Raw genomic sequence first — 23,389 nt, forward strand, 5'->3', positions numbered from 1 at the left:
AAAAAGAACCAGGCGTTCAAGGACTGACCATCAGTTATATCAAAGTCATATTTTTTACCGTGTTGAAGCCATAGTGTTTTATTTGCATGGTTTACAAACGTTGGAATTAAACTAGCTTGACTGAATCTGGTGGGGGGGGGGAACGATTTCTTTGGATGAAAAAAATAAAGGTTCCCCGCACTACAGAGGGCTATATCGGTCGACTAATACAGGATTAGTGAAGTCCCCGGTGCACTAAATTTATATATATTTTTTCATTCAGATTATATTTTTTTGGGGGGGGGTTTCAGCACCCTTACTTCCCGCGGCTATGCTCACAGGTAGGGTTTTATATGCTGGGGCAGAAAACGGCTTCGATCGTAATGAAAATGACTTGGATCGTAATGACTACTTAAAATAACTGCTTTACTTTCTTATCCAGCGTATTGGAGATGTCTGAGCTACTTCCGAGATGTTGAACTCCTCCTGAACTTAACTGCACAATTGTATCTACAGCTTAGAACACTGTAGCTTTACCCAAGCTGGTCCTGTTAACTGGGAAGATGTGTTATAGTCGTTTCTAAAATAACCACCAAGATCTGCCAATCTGGGCCCGTTGTCCACAAAGTGTCTCAGATTACAAGTGCTGATCTAGGATCAGGTACCCAGCTGTCCATATAATCGTATTTATTATGAGCTAGAAGGCCAAACTGATCCTAGATCAACACTCCTACTCTGAGAGGCTTTGTGTATATGGGCCCAGATATTAACTGGACTTGTCAGCAGTACATGACATATCTGGGCTCTCCGATGTGAACAATGGTTGGTTGTAGAACCGCGGGTCAGTAGTTGCAGCACCGCTAGGCAGAGTTCACATTGTGTTTTGTGAAGAATTCTCCAATCAGCATTTTTTTTTTAATTGGCTGAAACAGGTCAGCAGTTTGCCACTGGCAAGAAAATAGGAAACGGATGCACGCACTTCTCTCACACTATCTCCTTGTCGTCTCACTTATGTGTGAATGTGTGTATCGGCCACTCAATCACACAGCTCATGCTAATTGAGCTCGACGGGGCTTTTGCGGCTATGAACGTGTACTACAGAGAAGTACATGACAGATGGCATCGATAGACGTAGCATGAACCAACTCCCTGTCGACGGCGTTATCTCCGAGCTCCCCCCCCCCCCCCCCCCCCCAGCCAGTGTCTCTACCCCCTTATTCTCCCCATCTCTCTTGCTCCCTCTCTCAGCTAAACAAACACCTCTGTGTTTGCAGATAGGCTGCTTCCTGCTCTTTGCAAACAAACACATGATAATTGACTGGCATCTGATTATCACAGTTGTCTCATGTACCAGTTTGAGAGGCCTGATTTACTCAGCGGTTTGGCATTCAAAGTCGAGACGCTGCTGTTGAGTGGTGGTTGATTTATTTACTGTAGTAATTCATTAATGGTTTAATTTATCTTGTTGAAACAAGTCTCCGGTTGTAATCCCCATGCGTTTGGGTCGTCGATATCTCACAGCTTTAGACAAGCAGACAACATTATACCTTTTTTTTTTTTTTTTTTTCTCACAATAGTTGTCACTCCCATCTGTCCACACCATACGTGGCATTACCTCCTTCACCATGTGCTATGTTCCCTGTGCAATGCACTGTGTGCTTTGATAGTTTCTCGTCCTTTTTAAGCCAAATGGCTTTTACATCCACCTGTCCACTGTCAATTTATCCCTTTGGTCTTTTTGTTTTGTTCCTGTTTGTACCTCTGTCCTCTTCACCCTATAAAACACTCTCTTCCAGGTCTCCGATGTTGTCAGCCTCACTGGACTTAGAGGTGTTGTTGGTGTGCAGGTAGCCATGTGTGAGGGCAGGCGGGGGGTGGTCGCTCCCTGTGCTGCTCGCTGAACTGGCTGTTGAGGCACACTGGACCAGCATGCCCTGCACCGACTGGCTCCTCCTGGTCCATATCACACTCAGTCGCTTTGCATATCCGTAGCAGGTTGTCGTGGTGATCTCGCCCACGTCAAAGGAGCAGCTGCGTGTCGGCCCTAGTGACGGGCGATCTCCCCTCCTCGAGTCCTTCACGCGCTCCAACTCCTCCCCCTGGGCCTCAGAGTCTAGGCTGCATATGGAGCCCACCATTTTGTCCAAGTCTCTCTCCTTCTCCTCAGAGCGGCGCAGCTTGAGCTTGCCTGAGTGTTTCGGGGCCTTGTGAGCTCGGGGATGGGGTAAGGTCTGGGAGGTGTTGGCAGGGGAGTAGTACAGTGTCACTCTCTCACTCTCAAGGGTGAAAGGGGGGAATCCTTTCCCCCTCACGACCACCTCCAGGCCTGGCTTCTCACCCTTTCCCTCCCCACTGAGCTGATCTGAGTCAAGCTTTGGCTTGGGCAGTTTCCCAGGCTTGTTCTTGGCTTGGGGTTTGGTTTTCAACGGCAGCGGCTTAGCCTGTTGGCCAAGAATGTTGTTGGGCAGAGCCACCATCATCACGCTCCCATTTCCGTTGGTCTGAGCGTAAACATCCACTCCTTCCTTGGAGGGAAGGAAGTCGTCATGGTGATGGGCAGGGTAGTGGCCCTCGTCTCGACAGTCTCCACAGACACGGTGCCTTACCATCATCGCCACGGTAAACACCAGCAGTGTTACCACGATGACCCCCCCCACCATGACCGTCAGCGTGCCGCCCAGGAAGTGGGCCTGCAGGGATCGGCACTCTGGGAAGTCCTCCTTGGTGCTGAACTGGGTGCAGCCTAGGACCTTGGTGGTGGCCAGGGTGGACACCCCATCGTCAAAGATGGCCAGGACACACAGGCTGTAGTCTGCTCCAGACACCAGGTTCTTCAGCAGGAAAGAGCTGCTTGTAGGCGGCAGAATTCTAGCAGACAGGGAAGGGTGGGGGCGTACAAGAGAAAAGGACATTGAGCCATTTGCTGAGCAGAGAAAGAGGATATCTGAAAGCGGCTAGGAGAGGGAGATAAATCGAATGAAATGCAATAATCTACAGTACAACGCCTAAGCGCTAATGATGATAATGTGCAGCCAGCTAGAGGGAGGGAGGCGTCTGATCTGCTCCTTTGTTGTGTAAATGGCCTTAATCAATAATACTCTGCTGTAGAGGGAGAAGGGTAATGGAGACTATGAAGGATATTCAGGGTAACAGGAGGCCGACTTTACCGGAGTCTATTTCCCAAACCCCCCCCCCCCCCCCCCCCTCAGAAACGTGTCATGCCAAGCAATGTCAAGCTAGTCAAGACCAAGGTGATGACACATACTCACACCCCAATTACCACCGCGCCCGTCTCCCTACTTTCAATCTCACCTGGCTGGCAGATAACATTCCTTGAGCCCTGGCTCTACCTCCGTTCCTCCACACTATCCTCAAATTATCTCTAGCTTTGGGTTACAAATCACTTTAATGCGTTTACTTGTGTACATTCAGACATTGTAATGGAAATTGGAAAGATGGGCTTTACTCGAAACATTAACTCCAAATGCGCAAGCTATTATCCCCATGGGTTTATATTCTGTGAATAACTTTTGAATTGTAAGCTCTATTGAAAACCTCTCACAGGGATGTGCTGTTCAAACCAATTAGGGACGCAGTCCCGGCGGAAGGTAAAACTTAATGTTTGCTGTCATCCCTCTTTTATTTAGCAATGAAGACGACATATGCCTTGGCATGTTCTCGGCACCGAAACGGTGTATTTGCATACTTTAACTTTGATCTCAGGTAGGCTTAACAAGCAGTTCACCTGTCCTTTTTGAGACGTCAGGGGAGTTATGAGCCGCCAAACGATTACAGCGGCAATTCCCATTTGTCCTCTTTGAGAACATGTCCGATATCCATCAGGGGAGAAGGATGAAGAGTTAAATCATCCTGGCTACTTGCTAAAGGGGTATATGAGACTGGCCTTAACCGTCGCTTCAGTCTGTCTGCGCAGCACCTCGTTATAAGGCTCCAATTTATCTGCTCTTATTTTCATTTTTCTTTCTCTCCCCTCCATTGTCCGTGGTCATACACAGATTCTCGTGCAAGGAGTGTGTTAGATTGAACAAAACGACCTGTTTCCTGATGACTTATTCCATGAACATGACAGGCTGGAGATGCAGTTCCCTAGAAAAAAGCGGCAAACGGAGAGTGCGAGAGCGAGAGCTGGAAATGACGGATTGGGAGGCTTTCTTCCTGTTTTTCATTTTCCTTCTGACAGCATTCCGTGTGTGTGTGTGCGCGTCAGTGTGTGTGCGCGTGTCAGTGTGTTTGTCGACACGATGTCCCAACAAGTCCTTGAGAATCTTTCAGTATTTTATATAAAACACTGCATCTCTATTTAGCTACCTCTCCCTACTTCCACAAACTGAAGTGAGTGGGTTCAGTGTTCCCTCGACCCAAACCCCCCATCTCCCTATTTATCTCCATTTCAGTCAGCGGAATGGGATGTGACACTGTCCTCAGATCTGCAGCTTGCGCTCTTATAAGGAGTTCATCCTCCTTTTCCCCCGAGTCTTCAGGCTCTCTCCTTCCACTGCCCCATCTCCCTTCCGTTCCCTCTATAAATACCTTGCCCTCTTTCATACTTCTTTTACAGTCCACTATGACTGCTCTCCTTTGTTTCATGTGTCAGGGATGGTGTGTCATGTTCATCACCCCTGGTCCCTGTGACTCAAGAACACCGAGAACTCTGGTAAATGTAGAACCACAGGGGCGTTTTAGAACATGACAGTGTTACAATAGAGGAGAACAAAGGGGTGTTTTTGTTTTTTTAGTGTTTTTTTTTTTTGTTTTGTTTTTTGCATCTAGCCTCATTGAAGATCTATTCGTGCTTGGCCAATTGGGAACTGGCTCTCAGGTTGTGCACAATTTGCTTTGTTACTGAGAGGAGCTTACCTGTACACCAGGGCATCATCTGCAGTGCAGTTGTACTGGATCTGGTACATCCACACCAGGTACGGCCCAGTGGCCCGGCCCAGGACCCAGCGCACCTGGGCAGAGGTGGCGGTCACCCCCAGGACCCCCACCAAACGCTCACTGGTACTGGCTTCTCCATCCCCCCTCTCTCCGCTCTCCCCCTCTCCTGTGGCGTTCTTTACCGAACCACCACCACCACCACCCTTCCCGTTCCTTCCAGACCCTCCTGTTCTCCCACTGGAAATGTCTGAGGAGCCTGGGTCTCCACGAGGGTTGGTGAGGGGCACAGTGTTGTTGCCGCGGTGAGGGAGGGGGATGATCTTGAGGTCTATCAGGGCTGTAGCCTCCCCGGCAGCGTTGATGGCGATGCAGGTGTAAGCACCGTCGTCACGCGCCCGCGTCACAAGCACGTCCAGGGTGCCATTGTAGTAGGAGTACACACGACTGGAGTTGGCCACGATGCGGTCGTCAGGGGAGATCCAGTGAATGATGGGCTCAGGGTCACCAATGGCACGGCACCTCAGCGTGGCCCTCTGGCCCTCCAGCACCCACAGCTTGTTGGAGTGGCGTGTGATGAGCGGAGGCTCACAGGTGAACTCCTCCTCTGGGATGGACCAAAAGTAGCGCCCAGCCAGGTGGACGGGGGTGGCACACGTCTCCATGTCGTCGCCGCGGATCAGCCGCCTCAGCCACAGCAGCTCACAGTTACAGTGCAGGGGGTTCCCCCCGAAGCTCAGGCTGATGACAGCGCTGTAGGGCGTGGGGCTGACCACGCCCGTCTGGGAGCGGGAGAACAAGGGGTCGGGGGGCAGCGTCTGCAGCCGGTTGGATGTCATATCCAGGCGGGCCAGCTTGTAGAGTTCGCCGAAGGAGCCCTCAGCAATCTGGTCTATGAGGTTGTGGTCCAGGTTGAGGGTGTGCAGGCTGGCCATGTTCTGGATGGCCTCCCAGGGGACCTTCCTCAGGTTGTTGTAGGACAAGTCCAGATCCTCCAGCGTCTGCAGGAAGTCATCGAAGGCCTCGGCGGAGACGTCGGTCAGCTGGTTGTTGTTGATGATGAGGTGCTGTAGGTTGGTCAGGCCGGACAGGTCTCTTGGCCCCACTATGGTCAGCCGGTTGGTGTCCAGGTGGAGTGAGCGCAGGCTCTCCAGGTCAGCAAAGGACAGGGGCCGCAGGGTGTGGATGGTGTTCCTGGACAGAGTCAGTTCTACCAGGCCTGACATGTTGGCAAAGTCCACCCTGCCCACCTCCAGGATGAAGTTATCTGCCAGACGGAGCTCCACGGTGCGCCGGTCAATGTCAGGAGGGACGAACAGCAGGCCCTTGTTGACGCAAAGCGTGCTCAGAGACTCTGAGAGATTTCGACACACACAGTGGAAGGGACAGATGGAGACCATGCCCCAGGTCTCTCCAGCAGACACGCCTGGGCCAAGTAGCGCAGGGAAGACACAGGAACCAGTCACCACGGCCAGCCAGACTACTGTCTGTGGGGTCAGAGGACAGGCAGGGGGTCTCAGGGAAGGTTTGGTCACCTTTGGCTTGAGTTTAGGAGGGGGTACTGTTCTGTCTGGGTGGACCCCTTTTAGAGAGGAGCTTTGCTTTGAAGGCTTCCAATAGTATTTTGAGTGGTGTGGCGCCAGGTATGGGTGTAGTATTTGTGAGTTGGATTTAGGCATTGTTGTGCTGGTTATTCACCTGTGGAAGTAGAAATGGGACATTGTTAGATCCCTCTGGTTCATTGTTGTTTTTATTGATCCAGTGGCGTTTAGATCTAACAGTGCATTAGAGGTATTGGATTGTGCAGATGGTATTCAGAGTTTTAGATATTGACAATCCACAAACATGGTGGTCAACACCACCTTTTATAATCTGTGTTGGTATGGTTCAGCTGCTATGTTTTGTGTAGGCCTATGTGTGTGTTTTGCAAGTGTAATTTCAGTGAGATATGAGGCCAGATTGAATATGAACCTTCCAAGCCTGGGATGTTTTCCCAGACAAGACACTGTTCAGTGGTTCTGGGATGTGGCCATGTCTACTGAATCACAATGTTCCTGGGGCCAAGTGTCCTTTTTGTTTGTTCTCACCCCCCACACTGCCTACTGTGTTGTCACGAGGGATTGCCCCATTAACCTGATGCATTACTGTATGTGATGTCGTTGTGTGACGTCGTTGTGTGTGTGTGTGTGTGTGTGTGTGTGTGTGTGTGTGTGTCTTAAGTGTGAACATTAACACCCATCTAATGAGATGGCATAATAGGGTTGAAAACCTGACCAGGAAAGGCAGGCCCTAAGTGAAGTTGAATAGTGGTTTGTGGTGCGACTGACTCTCCAGGTCATTATGTGCAAATGGACTTTGAATGGAAGCCTAGTCGCTTGAATTGTCTGAGTTACATCACAAGGCTGATGATTGTGATTAATGTGACAGTGTTGTGCTTTTCCTCGGCGGCTGCATTTCGCCAGGTTGAGAATGATTCAATTTGTGCTCGTTTGAGCCTTATGCAAGGCAGGCGTCTTCCGCTGTCACGCTCACAGTTAGTGCATGTGTTTGAGGAAGAGTAAGAGGGTGAGATGAAGGACCCACAAGGGAAATAATGGATGCAACCTATAAATACCTATTTGTGGTAGACTGTTTGTCTCTACGCGTGCCATGCATGGCGTAATGATCTACATAGACGCCTTACCGACAAATGGTGTAAGGTGGGGTTAAGGTGTGTGCAGTAATATTTTATGCTTTGATAAAAAGCCCTTGACTGGATTACCAGAAATCTGTTTATGGGGCTTCCCCTTAAACCTGTATGTCTGAGGGGGGAGAGGGATGCATGGTAACGGGGTTAATTCACCATCGAATTAGCCTAATGAGCATGACGTTATGTCCCACACCTTTTTGTCTGAGGGTTTGACTCAGTGACTGAGGCGTGCACGGGATTGGTTTGTCCCCTACAGTAGGTGGCTTGTAGAGGTGAGTGTGAATACCCTGTTCTCCCAAGCAGAATCCCTAGGGCCCCATTTTTACATAGCGTTGTTTTAAAGAAAAACAATCTGCTGGCTATAACTTGACAGTCTTTTCAATTTGCTTTAAAGCCTTGTTATACTGTTGGTTTTGCTATGTTTTCCTCTCCTGACTCCATGATTGATGACTAAATGGACCTATTACACCTTTTCTGTGTCACGTCACTGTCCCTCTGTCCACCTATCCATATTCACCTTGACTTGAGCTCAGCTCCCAAATCAACATACCTATGAGAAATTTGATGCCTGTCAGTTTCTCTGTTTAAGCAGTAAGGCATGAGAACCCGGGGATTATTGTGTGAATAACTCCTGACTATGGGCTGTTCTAAGGCCCAATGTGGAGCTGTTGCTAGGTCAGTCCATGATATACCTCCTCTGAATGATGTGCAAGGATTAGCAGAGGGACATGGGCACCGATAATGAATTTCCCGCACAATGTGCATTACAGTCTGAACAGATTGCGAGTTAGATGCGATCTCCTTATGATAAACACAGGGGTCTGTTTTACTGTGAAAACAAATTAATCTTAACTTACAGAAGTTTTGCTGCTTATGCTGTTCAGGATGCCACATCCATTGATTCGTTCTGATAACTGGAGCGTGAATCGAAATAATCCGATTGAGTTTTTCAAGCATGAGCCCGGAGGTTTTCAGAGACAACAAGCTTATGTTTTCTAGATCAACAACAGATTTGAAATGTGTGAAACATTTCATTCTGCTTCACAGCATTTATCCTCCTCTGTCTCTTATCTATTCGCTAATTGCAGTCTTCAGTCTTCTCCCAGGACGGTATCCAGTCTCTTCAGTTTACTCTGTAGTTATTGGTATTCAGACCCCTCTTCCTCTCGCTGTCCTTTGCAGAAGCAGCGAGGCTCTAGAACATCCCCAAGCCTGTGTTATCTCCGTGTTGAACAGCCTTTCGCCCTCTCAAACGTCCAAACCCCCCCTCCTCTCTAACCCCCTTTCTCCTCCTAAATGGGCAGTTCAGTTTCCCCACTGTGTGGGAAGGTTAATGATGCCTTCTCACTCCCTGGTTCCTTCCGTCAGGCTGCCTGTTTTGTGTTAGTCCTTCAGACATGCCCAGGGAAAGGAGCGGCGCTGTAGAAGTAGAAGGCTCTCAACCATAGATGTCAACGACCTATAACGATTGCATGGTTCACCTCTGTGGTCGACGCGCTTTTCCACAACTCAATCAATGGCTTGTTTTGACGTTCTTTTCCCCTGCCGTCCTGTGCTGCACTAGTCTGTGATTTGTGGATTTCGCTGCAGCGAGCCTGTGTGTGTGATCGAGAGCGAGACTGCAATGTGTGTGCTACTGAGAGAGGACAGCGGGAGGGGAGTGGGAGGGGGAGAGGGAGCCTGAAGCAGTCCTGGCTTTCGATAGAAGGGGGGGGGGGGGGGGGAGATGGAATTGGAATGGCTAGGAGAAAATGCAGAAAAGGAGCGTAGGAGAAATGAATCAAAATGAAGAGGGTGTAGGAGGAGGTAAAGCCAGCAGTTTCACCTCCCCCTTACCATTTATTAGCCAAACAGTCGGGGCCACAGTAAGAGACGGCTTCATTACTGCTTGGATGAAAGCAGTCCGCGATCTATTTACACAAGCCCTTAGAAGATGCAGACTGGTCAGCTTGTTAGCATTTGGTGGTTTCCTATCTGCATTGCCTGTAGAACACTGGTCAAGTAAGAAACATTATGGAGATGCTGTACAGTAGCCTAACCAGGCTTTATGCTGAGGTTTCTGAAATGGGATATTGCAGTGATGGTACTCGTTTGTTACTATCAAGAGGCCTGTTTGTTAAACCAACAATTCTACGTTTGTCATTACATAAATGTTTGCGCTATAATTTGTTGTTCACCTTGAATTATGTTATGATGAAACCGGTTATTCTTAGATTTGTTATTTTCTTGACATGGCCAAATCACTCTAATTTGGCACACAGGAACTAGAGGTCATGAATAAATTGGTCCAAAAATAATGGCACTGATTGGCCTTTAGGCGGCACTGTTATAGGCAGTCTCATATAAACCCTCATAGCCGCTGCCCCGTTTGACCTAGAGACTTGAAACTTTCTAAGTAGGCATCTTTCCTCATGCTGAACAAATTTGCCTCAAGGACCATCAGGATAGATTTTCCTCCATCTTGGAATTTAGGGGAAATCTTTGGAACTTCTCATGAACTATTAGTCAAAATGTATGTGGGCCCATAGTACACCTCTTCGTTTGAGAAAAGCTAATGGATTGGTTAAGAGATGGCTCTTATTATTGACATATCAGGAAATCAGATTTTACATGTCCATTTTAAATCCTTTGTAAATCTACTCCACAATGGCCTATCAAGTTGAAATGTGTTTAGGGTCATCAAGACATTACCATGATGATGAATCATGTTAAGTTCGGCAGTGAGTCATCTGCTTGACGTATCCACTCACTTCCAAATGCGGTTGTGAGAGGAAGCCCAGTAGCCGGCAGTGGGAGAAGATGGAACGAGAGAGGTTTTGGTCGATATTCTGAAAATATACAGTACCAGTCAAAAGTTTGGACGCACCTACAGTGGTTCCTCCTTTAAAAGTTGCAAGCTTACACTGTGGGACTTGGGAGGTACCCAGTGTCACGGCTTCATTGCTCCAGACCACCACAAGGGGGAGTTAGAGCACACATTATGCATTTGGGTCCCAAGGTTTTTATATGACCAATCCTATCAAGTGGTTCCAATGACAAATTTGATGCGAGCCACCCATCCCTGGTGACAAAGATGGCTGACAAAACATTACGGGGGAAGCAAATGTAAGTAGTTATAACGAGTCAAGCAAAAAATTTACAATTGAGAGGAATATGTTAATGTACAGACAAATGATTGCATGTTTTTTTTGTCATGAAGTTAATTTACTAACATTGCTATTTAGCAAGTTAGCTGACTAGCTAACATTAGCCAGCTAGCTAGCTAGTGTTATGACATGAGTATGAATTTGTCATTTGTGTTTCATGTTTTAGGAACTCAGTGATGATTTGTTTCATGTTTTAGGGAAGCCAGTGATGATTGTGGGCAGACGGGCTCAGCTCCGGCTCTGATTATAAACATCTTAATTCTTGGCTAATATGTTGGCATGCATAGCCTTTTTTTAACCAATTCTGTTAGTTATTAAAATAGGAATTTTGATATTACCGTTATCAACACACTTGTCACTCCCGTTTCAACAACTCTAAATTGCTTTGGCACAGTAGGCTTAACCTCTCTAGGGTAGGGGGCAGCATTTGGAATTTTGGATGAAAAGCATGCCCAAATTAAACTACCTGCTACTCTGGCCCAGAAGATATGATATGCATATAACTGGTATATTTTGATAGAAAGCACTCTAAAGTTTCCAAAACTGTTAGAATAGTGTCTGAGTAGAACAGAACTGATTTGGCAGGTGAAAACCTGAGAAAAATCCATTCAGGAATTTTGTTTTGTTTTGTAGTTTTCTATTCGATGCCATTACAGTATCCATTGACTTAGGACTCAATTTGCAGTACCTATGCCTTACACTAGATGTCAACAGTCTTTAGAAATGGTTTCAGGCTTGTATTCTTATGAGGGAATAAGACCAGTCTGAATGAGTGGACCCTACCGTGTCGCAGAGCTTTTTCATGCACAATCCCGAGAGAGTGCATTTCTTGTTTACCTTTTATATTGACTGCGTTATTGTCCGGTTGAAATATTATAGATCATTTAGGCTAAAAACAACCTGAGGATTGAATATAAACATCGTTTGACATGTTTCTATGAACTTTACGGATACAATTTTGATTTTTTTTGTCTGCCTGTTTTGACTGCGTTTGAGCCTGTGGATTACTGAAGAAAACGCCCGAACAAAACTGAGGTTTTTGGATATAAAGAGACTTTATCGAACAAAAGGAACATTTATTGAGTAAATGAATGTCTTCTGAGTGCCACCATATGAAGATCATCAAAGGTAAGGGATTAATTTTATCTCTATTTCTGAGTTTTGTAACGCTTCTGCTTGGTTGGTTACTGTTTAATAATTTGTCAACTGGGCTATGTTCTGGGCTAGGAATGCTTTCGCCGAAAAGCATTTTATAAATCTGACACCGTGGTTGGATTAAAACCTCTTGAGGATAGGGAGACGCTAGCATCTCAACTGGCCAATTGCCAGGGGAAATGCAGAGCGCCAGATTCAAATAAAATGCTCTAAAATTCAAACTTTTATTAAATCACACGTAAGATACTCAATTAAAGCTACACTCGTTGTGAATCCAGCCAACATGTCAGATTTAAAACATGCTTTTTGGCGAAAGCATAAGAAGCTATTATCTGATAGCATGCACCCATCTGCACCAGAAGTAAACAAAAGAGCTAGCATAGCAGGCGCTACACAAAACGCTGAAATAAAATATAAATATGCATTACCTTTGACGAGCTTCTTTTGTTGGCACTCCAATATGTCCCATATGTCCTTTTGTACGAGCCCGTTTGATCCATAAAAAAAACAGCTTAGAAAAACGCATCGTCACTACAAAATATTTCAAAAGTTGCCTATAAACTTTGCCAAAATATTTCAAACTACTTTTGTAATACAACGTTAGGTATTTTTAAACGTTAATAATCGATCAAATTGTAGACGGGGCAATCTGTATTCAATACATGAACGAAAAGAAAAAAGCTCTGCTCTTCACTTCTTGTGCAACTCAGAAAAGTGTCCCCCGTTCCGAGTTGGCCTACTTCCTGATAAAACAAAGGAATAATCTCAGCCATATTCCAAAGACTGGCGACATTGTGTGGAAGCGGTAGGTAGGAACTGGAAATGGATTGCTATTAAATATCCAATGGCAAAGACAATTTAGGGAAGAGAGATGGGGAAAAAAATAAAACATTCTGAACAGTTAGTCCTCTGGGTTTTGCCTGCTACATAAGTTCTGTTATACTCAGACATGATTCAAATAGTTTTAGAAACTGTTTTAGTGTTTTCTTTTCTTTTCTTATATTCTTGGCATGAGTAGCAGGAAGTTGAAATTGGGCACGCTATTTATCCAAAAGTGAAAATTCTGCCCCCTAGCTTTGAGGTTAACAAGAAGTTAATCTTTAAACCTATGTAAAAATAAGTTTTGTTGTCTGAATTTTTATAATGACCATTTCTGTATTTGATTTTGGCGCTCTGCAATCTCACTGGATGTTGGCCAGGTCTAGAGAGGTTAATTTTGCATAAAACTTTGAAAGACCTGTTTCATAGGACACAATCAAAGTTAACATACAGTACCATTTAGAAGTTTGGACACACCTACTCGTCCAAGGGTTTTTATTTTATTTTTTACAATTTTATACATTATAGAATAATAGGGAAGACATCAAAACTATGAAATAACACAAATGGAATCATGTAATTACCGTAAGTGTTAAACAAATAACAAATATTCAGTGGATGTAGAGGGTGCAACAGGTCAGCACCTCAGGAGTAAATGTCAGTTGGATTTTCATAGCCAATCATTCAGATTTAGAGACAGCAGGTGCGGTAGAGAGAGTCCAAAACAGCAAGTCCGCGACAAAGTAGCACATCCAGTGAACAGGTCAGGGTTCCTTAGCGGCAGGCAGAACAGTTTAAACTGGAGCAGCAGCAGCAGCATGACCAGGTGGACTGGGGACAGCAAGGAGTCATCAGGTCAGGTAGTCCAGAGGCATGGTTCTAGGGCTCAGATCCTCAGAGAGAGAGAGACAGACTGAGGTTGGAACCGAAAATCTCCAATTTGGACTCATCATACCGAAGGACAGATTTCCACCGGTCTAATGTCCATTGCTCGTGTTTCTTGGCCCAAGCAAGTCTCTTCTTCTTATTGGCGTCATTTAGTAGTGGTTTCTTTGCAGCAATTCGACCATGAAGGCCTGATCCAAGCCGTCTCCCTCTGAACAGTTGATGTTGATATGCGTCTCTTACTTGAACTCTGAAGCATTTATTTGGGCTGCAATTTCTGAGGCTGGAAACTAATGAACTTATCCTCTGCAGCAGAGGTAACTCTGGGTCTTCCTTTTCTGTGGCGGTCCTCATGAGCGCCAGATTCGTCATAGTGCTTGATGGTTTTTGCGACTGCACTTGAAGAAACTTTCAAAGTTGACTCGAATTGACTGACCTTTATGTCTTAAAGTAATGATGGACTGTCAATTCTCTTTGCTTATTTGAGCTGTTCTTGACATAATATGCAGTTGTTCTTTTACCAAATAGGGATGTCTTCTGTATACCACCCTTACCTTGACACAACACAACTGATTGGCTCAAACGCATTAAGAAGGAAAGAAATGACACAAATTAACTTTCAACAAGGCACACCTTTTAATTGAGATCATTCCAGGTGACTACCCCATGAAGCTGGTTAAGAGAATGCCAAGAGTGTGCAAAGCTGTCAAGGCAAAGGGTGACTACTTTTAAGAATCTCATATTTATTTAACATTTATTCATAGTTTTGATGTCTTCACTATTGTTCTACAATTTAGAAAATAGTAAGAATAAAGAAAAACCCTTGAATGAGTAGGGGTTCTAAAACTTTTGACCGGTAGGTGTAAAGTGACTAACAGGATAGATGGTTTTGAGAAAGAATTGTTACTGCATTCAAATGTGGCAGCACTGTACCTTTGTCACTGTTATCCTGTGAACCCCGTTCATTGCTGCTCACCGCTATTTATTATTATTAATTGTATTATTTTATTTGCTTACATTAGTGTTTTCAATAGGCCACTAGGCTGTAAATAGGCACTAAGTGCAATGGTCAGGTCAATCTGAGGAAGATGTCAGCTTGACGACGAAGCATCAGTCAGCTGTACTCATCTTGAACAATGGATGAGCTAAAATACATCTCTGCCTTTTTTTTTTTTTGATTGCTCAAACTTCTTTCTGCCTTAAATGAGTACTTTCTGAAGCTTTTCTTGGTAAGCCATTCTCCTCTTATGAAATATTCAACATTTTGATTAATTTTATATTAAAAGTCATTATACATTTTTTAACAAGTTGATCGCAATGTTCCCCAATGCGCCTTGAATGTTAACTTGTGGTCGAGGGATATCTGATTGTTCAGCAGTTTTTTGAGCGAATAAAGAAGATTGTAATACTGGCTTGTTTTCCATGCAGTGGTCTGGGGCTGTACGGTATGGCATTCGAAAGAATCGATTGCGGATGATAAAGAAGAGCACAGAGGACTACAGTAGGATTCTCAACCCAAACAGAAGGGATTAAGGTTAATACAGGTTAACACCAGCGCTATAGCTGAATCTGACAGCATGGCTTTTTACCCTGAATTTGAGGGAATGAGACAAAGGAGAGGAGGGAAGACTTAGCCCCATCTTCCTCCTCCTCCCAATGGTTCCTCTCATCCTTGTTTTTATTCTACTCTGGGCTAGTTTGCGGTTTTTAGGTGAGGGGAGTGACTCCACCTCAGCCAGACATACACTGGGGATATATATAGAGGACTTGGTACAGTGTAACACCCACCCTACAGTGAAACTGTTGTATGCATCAAACCAATGAGAGCTTGGTCATGCTGGCCTCCTGACACAAACATAATGGTTATTTAGTCTATTTATTTACTCTGGTGTATATGAAGACGTGACATGGGTCTTTCACCACAGACCTAACTCTCATTTTGACTATTGTGTATAATTTAGATGATAAATGTGTGAATCTAATCTAGCTGCAGGAAATTTGTGGAATGATTTACCTGGTGAAGCTGCAGGGGGAAATTGATTTTGCTTCAATCCAAAGTTATTCAGCCTGGACAATGGTGGATGCACGTCCCATGGCAGAGGATCTATTCTAGATCATGGACAGCAGTGCCTGGCACTCTGAACCTTACAGAACAGTACTGTCAGAGAGTGTAGAAAAAACCCACTGAGGCTGGCAATTTTCACAACACTGTCAGAACTTTTGCCAGTTGACAAATTGGGGAATATTTTTGAGGCAAACTGACCTGATTTTTTTTTTTTTTTGTGCCTTTCTCTTAATCATGAATGGCTAATTTGGAAGCGGTTTCATGGATGCGTAATTGATCACTGAGTCCAAAGAAGAGGCCTTGAAGCGTTTCCCAGATGCATTGTCCTCAAAGGGCTGTTTTTTTTTCCCTTCCCGCCCACTTGAAGCAGTCATTCTGAAAACGTAATATATATTAAACTAGGTTTGTTCTTGATGGTTTCCCAAGTTATTAACAGCAAGACTCACAAAACAGTTAGTAGAGAGCAGGGAGTGTCAGGGCACAAGCTACATCTCATATTCTTACATAACTAGAGAACAAGAACGATCCAATTTGTATGTTTTATCAACATTGAATACCAAATTTAATGAATTGCAGCATACTGTAAACATAACCATCATCCTGATGCAACCATGATGGACTAATTTTGCCCTTCTCAAAGTTTACAAACTTTATTTGGTTTTTGAACTAAAGTTTTCAAAGCAGACCTGCTCATACAGTGCATTCGGGAAAGTGTTCAGACCCCTTTATCCATGATTTGTTATGTAACAGACTTAATCTAAAATGGATGAGGTAAAAATGTTTCAATCTACACACAATACCCCATAATGACAAAGTGAATACAACAGGTTTTTAGACATTTTTGCTAATGTATTAAAAATAAACATACCTTATTTATATAAGTATTCAGACCCTTTGCTATCAGACTCAATTGAGCTCAGGTGCATCCTGTTTCCATTGATCATCCTTGAGATGTTTCTCCAACTTGATTGGAATCCACCATGTGGTAAATTCAATTAATTGGACATGGTTTGGAAAGGCACACACCTCCCTTTATAAGGTACCACAGTTGACAGTGCATGTCAGAGCAAACACCAAGCCATGAGGTCGAGGGAATTGTCCATAGAGCTCTGAGACAGGAATGCACAGATCTGGGGAAGGGTACAAAATAAATTCCGCAGCATTGAATGTCCCCAAGAACACAGTGGCCTCCATCATTCTTAAATTGAAGAAGTTTGGAACCACCTAGACTCTTCCTACAGCTGGCTACCTGGCCAAACTGAGCAATCAGGGGAGAAGTGCCTTGGTCAGGGAGGTGACAAAGAACCTGATGGATACTCTGACAGAGCTCCGGAGTTCCTGTGTGGAGATGGGATAACCTTCCAGAAGTACAACCATCTCTGCAGCACTCCACCAATCAGGCCTTTATGGTAGAGTGGCCAGACGGAAACCACTCCTCAGGCACCATAAGAACTCTGACCATGAGAAACAAGATTCCTGGTCTGATGAAACGTAGATTGAACTCTTTGGCTAGAATGCCATCCGTCACGGCTGGAAGAAACCTGGCACCATCCCTACGGTGAAGCATGGTGGTGGCAGCATCATGCTGTGGGGATGTTTTTCATTGGCAGGGACTGGGAGACTATTCAGGATCGAGGCAAATATGAACAGAGCAAAGTACAAAGATCCTTGATGAAAACCTGCTCTAGAGCATTCAGGACCTTAGACTGGGGGCGACAGTTCACCTTCCAACAGGACAACAACCCTAAGCACACAGCCAAGACAACACAGGAGTGGCTTCGGGACAAGTCTCGGAGTGGCTCAGCCAGAGCCCGGACTTGAATCCGATCAAACATTTCTGGGAAGACCTAAAAATAGCTATGCAGCGACGCTCCCCATCCAACTTGACAGAGCTTGAGAGGATATGCAGAGAAAAATTGGGAGAAACTCCCCAAATACAGGTGTGCCAAGCTTGTAGCGTCATACCCAAAAAGACTTGAGGCTGTAATTGCTGTCAAAGGTTCTTCAACAAAGTACTGAGTAAAGAATCTGAATACTTATGTAAATGTCATATTTCATTTATAAATATTTTTTTTATACATTTGCGAACATTTCTAAAATCCTGTTTTTGCTTTGTCATTATGGGGCATTGTGTGTAGATTGAAGAAAGAAAAACAATTTAATCAATTTTAGAGTAAGGCTTTAACATAATGTGGAGAAAGTCAAGGGGTCTGAATACTTTCCGAATGTACTGTATACGCAGAACAAAAATAACTTAACGTGCAACAATTTCAAATATTTTACTGAGTTACAGTTCATATAAGAAAGTCTTTCAGTTGAAATAAATTAATTAGCCCCTTATCAGTGGATTTCACATGACTGGGAATACAGAAATACATCTGTTGGTCACAGATACCTTTTAAAAGAAAAAGGGAGGGACGTGGATCGGAAAACAAGTCAGTATCTGGTGTGACCACCATTTTGCCTCATGCAGCGCAACACATCTTCTTCACATAGAGTTGATCAGGCTGAGGTGATGGCGGTGAATGGCACGACAATGGGCCTCCAGGATCTCGTCACGGTATCTCTGTGCATTCAAATTGCCATCGTGTTCGTTGCCCGTAGTTAATGCCTGCCCATACCATAACCCCACCGCCACCATGGGCCACTCTGTTCACAACATTGATGTAAGCAAACCACTCACCCACACGATACACGCTATTTGCCATCTGCCCAGTGCAGTTGAAACCAGGATTCATACATGAAGAGCACACTTCTCCTGCGTGCCAGTGGCCATCGAAGGTCAATCAATCAATGTTATTTATAAAGCCCTTTTTACATCAGCTGATGTCACAAAGTGCTGTACAGAAACCCAGCCTTAAACACCAAATGGCAAACAATGCCGATGTAGAAGCGATGTGTGGCTAGCAAAAACTCCCTCAAGGCAGGAACCTAGGAAGAAACCTAGAGAGGAACCAGGCTCTGAGGGGTGAGCATTTGCCCACTGAAGTCGGTTACGACGTCAGGTCAAGACCCAGGTGAGGACGACGAATACGCAGATGAGCTTCTCTGAGACAGTTTGTGCAGAAATTCTACGGTTGTGCAAACTCCATTTCATCAGCTTTTCAGGTGGAAGGTTTCAGATCATCTCGCAGGTGAAGAAGCCAAATGTTGAGGTCCTAGGCTGGTGTGGTCTGCGGTTGTGAACCCGATTGGACATACAGCCAAATTCTCCTAAACGAAAGGCGGCTTATGGTAGAGAAATTAACATTAAATTATCTGGAATCCACTCTGGTGGACATTCCTGCAGACAGCATGCCATTTGCACGCTCCCTCAACTTGCGACATCTGTGGCATTGTGTTGTGACATTTTAGTGGCCTTTTATTGTCCCCAGCAGAAGGTGCACCTATGTAATGGTCATGCTGTTTGATCAGTGTCTTGAAATGCACACTAACAGGGATGTAAACCAATTTGTCCACAGAATTTAAACAAGTCTTTTTGTGCGTATGGTACATTTCTAGGACATTTTATTTCAGCTAATGAAACATGGGACCAACAGTTTACATGTTGTGTTTTATATTTTTGTTCACTGTACATCAGCTGGTGAGCTACGGGGGAGCAAGCGATGTGAGGGCAAACAGGCTCAGCTCCTGCTCTGATTTATAAACATCTTAATTCTTGGCTAATATGTTGGCATGCATAGCCTTTTTTTTAACCAATTCTGTTAGTTATTAATATAGGAATTTTGATATTACCGTTATCAACACACTTGTCACTCCCGTTTAACAACTCTAAATTGCTTTGGCACAGTAGGCTTAATGTTGCATAACATTTTGAAATGTATTAATTTGAAGAAAAAATGTAAAAACATAATTCCACCTTTTGTGTGTATGTGTGTAGGCAAGTGACACATCTTAATTTAATCCATTTTAAATTCATGCTGTAACACACAACAAAATGTGGAAATAGTCAAGGGGCGTGTCCATATTATTTGATATTCTTTTTTATATCATATTATTGTCCATGACTTTCTAGTCCATGGACCATATGGTTCAAGAGAAAATAGCCTAATTTCATGGAAAAAAAGATTCTAATCAACAATGGGAATAATTTCAATTAACTCTGCAATTATCGACCTTTCACAACTGACACCTGTTTGTCACCAAAACATTTACAACCGAGACATATAAAGGATAATTCATTCTGAAACCCTCATTAAATACCGATGGTATTCACTAAGTTGATGGTTTATACACTGAGTATACAACAATGAGGAATACTTGCTTCTTACATGACATGGACTGACCAGGTGAATCAAGGCGATGGCTATGATCACTTAATGATGTCACTTGAAATGATGATGTCAAATGAAATCCACTTCAAGCAGTGTAGATGAAGGGGAGGAGACAAGTTATTTTTTTTATTTTTTTTTAAGTGAGACAATTTAAACTTGGATTGTGTATGTGTGCCGTTCAGAACGGGTTTGAGTGTCAAGAACTGCTACACTGCAGGGCTTTTCACCCTCAACTGTTTTACCCCATGTGTATCAAGAATGGTCCACCACCCAAAGGACATCCAGCCAACTTGACAAAACTGTGGGAAACATTGGAGTCAACGTGGGCCAGCATCCCTGTGGAGTCCATGCCCTGATGAATTGAGGCTATTCTGAGGGAAAAAGGGGATACAACTCGATATTAGGAAGGTGTTCATAATGTTTTGTACACTCGGTGTAATTTAGGATAGTTTTACAGCTTTTGTTCATTCTTATTTGATTATTTTACATGTGATGAAGCCACACAGAGGGCCAGAGATAATTAAAGACACTTGAGATAATTTTGAAGTACCCAAAAGTTAAGTTACTTAAAATCCTTAAGTTACCAAAATGCAGGTAGGTTACTGGTAAACTTAGAAAGTTCCCAGTAATGTACCCTCCCTTTGCAACCCTAATTATGACCAAAGCGGCTGTTTTTTTTATTTTTTTAATTTTTTACCCATAACAGTAGGAGTAAAATATCTAAATGCTCAGCTCTTACTGTACAACCAATCTTCTACTTTGAGATGCTTTGTGGCTACAGGCCCTGTAATTAGGTCTGCTGTACAGTACGAGCGCTGGCTCTGTGTAGGCTTACTAGACTATATGCTGTTTTGAAGTGTGTAGTAGAGATTTGATTTGAGATGGTCTAAGATCTTGAGACTTGAGCAGTAGCCTATACTATCCTCATTTATATTCTCTCGTTTCTTCGCTCTCTCTGCGTCTCGCTCTCTCTGGCTGTGGCTTCTCGCTCTGTGTACCCCAGGGCACCTGAGACAGATGTGCAGCAGGGCACAGGGGAACATGCAGTGCATATGTTGAGGATTAGCTGGGATTCTGGGATTGTTTTGCTCACTGATCACATTGTGTATTCTGCGCTGTGTGTTTTGGCCTGATAGTGCACACAGAGGATGGGACTCAGTGTGACGGTATTGAGTGTTGCAAGTCATTTTGATTTGGGACTGACCGCAGAATGACCTCACGCCCCTTCAAGACCATTTGCACTTCAGCAGTGTTTTTGCATTTTCAGGCACTGCTCTCTCTCTCTCTCTCTCTCTCTCTCGGTCCCTGGTGTTCTGTATCATGCAGACTGTCTTGTCAACCGTTTTGTCATTTTAACATCTCTCGCCCTCCCTCTTTCCCTCTTTTTCTCTCGCTCTCCTTTTTTTCCCTGCACAGACCAACATCCCCTTCCTCCAGAACGTTCTGAGTAACGATCAGTTCCTGTACGGCACCGTTGACACCCAGTTCATAGATGAGAACCAGGAGCTCTTCAACCTCAAGCCGGTCCAGAACCGAGCCCAGAAGCTGCTGCACTACCTGGGTAAAATTGTCTTCAACTCACTGCAGTTACATGTATTTTTTTATAACTCTTCTTGAACTCCATTTCAAACAATTGTTTATTTCAGAATTCTACGTTTCTTTGTGTGTGTAGATTTCTATTTGACGTTTAGACATGTCAACACTTACTCAGTCATCTGAAGTGCAGCTAATGATAGTCTTGATTCATTTAACAATTAAAACTCCCCTCCCCTAGATCAAGAGGTGAGTTAGTTAGATGAATTCATGCCTGGCTGGCACTAAAGACTATTGACGGCACAGCTGTTTCTTCAAGCATCGCCTACCCATGAAGTGTGTTGTATTGTACATCATGTTGACTATTGAACTCTGACATCATCCGTTCACACAAATGACACCTTTACTATGAGTCATTCTTTTCCTTGAAGATATGCTGTCGGGGGTGTAGTATGTTTGTCTCCCATATAATGATATTGGTTGGTTTGAAATGCATACAACGATGACCAACTCAGAGTTTTCTGATCCCCCTCCTGCTGTCTGGTTTCAGGTCATGTGATGGTAAATGGCCCCACCACTCCCATCCCAGTGAAGGCCAAGCCCTCCTCTATCGATCCTGTGATCCCACCCATTCCTCTGGGTAAGACTCCAACCCTACATAACCTCCTACCAGCTTCCTGTAAAACATGTTTTTTTTTCTTGTAGCAGTCCATTTTTGTCTTGATTTAGTCAGTACAACATAGTGAAAGCTGTATGTATTGATGTGGATTAGGTGAGCCTCCAGTTGGGTTCCGTGAAGTCCTCTTAAGGGAGGGTCCAGAGGGCTTTGCCAAGGCGGTGCGTGCCCACAAGGGTCTGCTGCTCATGGACACCACCTTCAGAGATGCCCACCAGTCTCTCCTAGCCACACGTGTCCGCACCCACGACCTCAAACAGGTCGCCCCCTTCGTGGCCCATAACTTCAGCAATCTCTTTAGCGTGGAGAACTGGGGAGGTGAGCCTCTACTCCTTTATTCTCTCTCTTTCTTTCTTTCTTTCTTTCTTTCTTTCTTTCTTTCTACTATCACACTTTTCTCCATCTCAATCTGCGCTTTCTGCTTTGCTCTGGCCCGAATCTGCCACCTGCCTCTGTTTCAGTGGCATCATTTATAGACGTTATGTTTTCAAAAGTCACAGTTTCAATTTAAAGGTCAAATAGAATCAACTGCTAGGGTGAAGAGAAAATATGACACTGCCCCAGGGCCAGGTTCACATCGTTGAGCAGAGCAAGTGAGTCGACTACTGCGTCTGGGTTACTCAGGAGTGGGCTCTCCTCAAGTCTGTTTTTGAAGTTGATACGGGCAGACTGGCCGTACGTTTCTAAGTAAAGACTGAAGAAAAGTCTCCGTCTCTCTTCATCTGTAGCAAAGTGTCTTATGAAATCCATGTTTTATTTGGATAGCACTTTTTTACAAACTAAGGCCGCAGAAAATCATCTTGGCCCCCTTTGAAGCAAAACTATTGTGACAGTGTCCAAAAAACATTTTTTGATGTTGAGGGAGCTGGACATCAGACTAGGGAGGAAGTCCATCAGTCTCTGGAGGACTAGGAAAGTTTGTCTATGCAGGGGAATCTGTCCATTTTACTGTCTGTTTTATGGACTTTCTCGTCAATGGAGTCTGTTGCTATGGCAGATATTGATCTTTCCTCTTCTGAGTAGGTGCCACTTTTGATGTGGCAATGCGTTTCCTGTGCGAGTGTCCATGGAAACGACTGCAGGAGCTGAGAGCTCTGCTGCCCAATGTGCCTTTCCAGATGCTGCTGAGAGGAGCCAACGCTGTGGGCTACACCAACTACCCCGACAACGCAGTGTTCAAGTCAGTACCTCTGCCCTGGATCAAACACCCCTACTCCAACTAGAACACACATCGTCTCAACCCCAGCCTTCACAGTTTGACGGTCATCGTCT

The 23,389-nt window shown here is 44.5% G+C and overlaps 2 protein-coding genes across 4 annotated transcripts in view; one reads left to right on the forward strand and one right to left on the reverse strand.

Moving 5' to 3' along the window:
- Positions 1-23,389, forward strand: part of LOC110533971 (pyruvate carboxylase, mitochondrial) — a 96,580-nt gene that overhangs the window by 53,085 nt on the left and 20,106 nt on the right. For all 3 annotated transcript variants that reach the window (XM_036990381.2, XM_036990382.2, XM_036990383.2), the window contains 4 exons: positions 21,325-21,469; positions 21,992-22,081; positions 22,214-22,435; positions 23,141-23,297. In XM_036990381.2, coding sequence (XP_036846276.1) covers positions 21,325-21,469; positions 21,992-22,081; positions 22,214-22,435; positions 23,141-23,297 — 614 coding nt within the window. The remainder of the gene's footprint in view (positions 1-21,324; positions 21,470-21,991; positions 22,082-22,213; positions 22,436-23,140; positions 23,298-23,389) is intronic.
- Positions 1,388-9,223, reverse strand: LOC110533972 (leucine-rich repeat and fibronectin type-III domain-containing protein 4). Its single transcript, XM_021618568.3, has 3 exons — positions 8,422-9,223; positions 4,858-6,573; positions 1,388-2,847 (listed from the first exon to the last, which is right to left on the reverse strand). The coding sequence occupies exons 2-3, from the start codon at positions 6,552-6,554 to the stop codon at positions 1,755-1,757; spliced, it is 2,790 nt and encodes a 929-aa protein (XP_021474243.2). The 5' UTR covers positions 6,555-6,573; positions 8,422-9,223; the 3' UTR covers positions 1,388-1,754.

The sequence above is a fragment of the Oncorhynchus mykiss genome, chromosome 10 (genome assembly GCF_057628025.1).
Source record: "Oncorhynchus mykiss isolate SJ-2025 chromosome 10, ASM5762802v1, whole genome shotgun sequence".
Classification (NCBI taxonomy): Eukaryota; Metazoa; Chordata; class Actinopteri; order Salmoniformes; family Salmonidae; genus Oncorhynchus; species Oncorhynchus mykiss.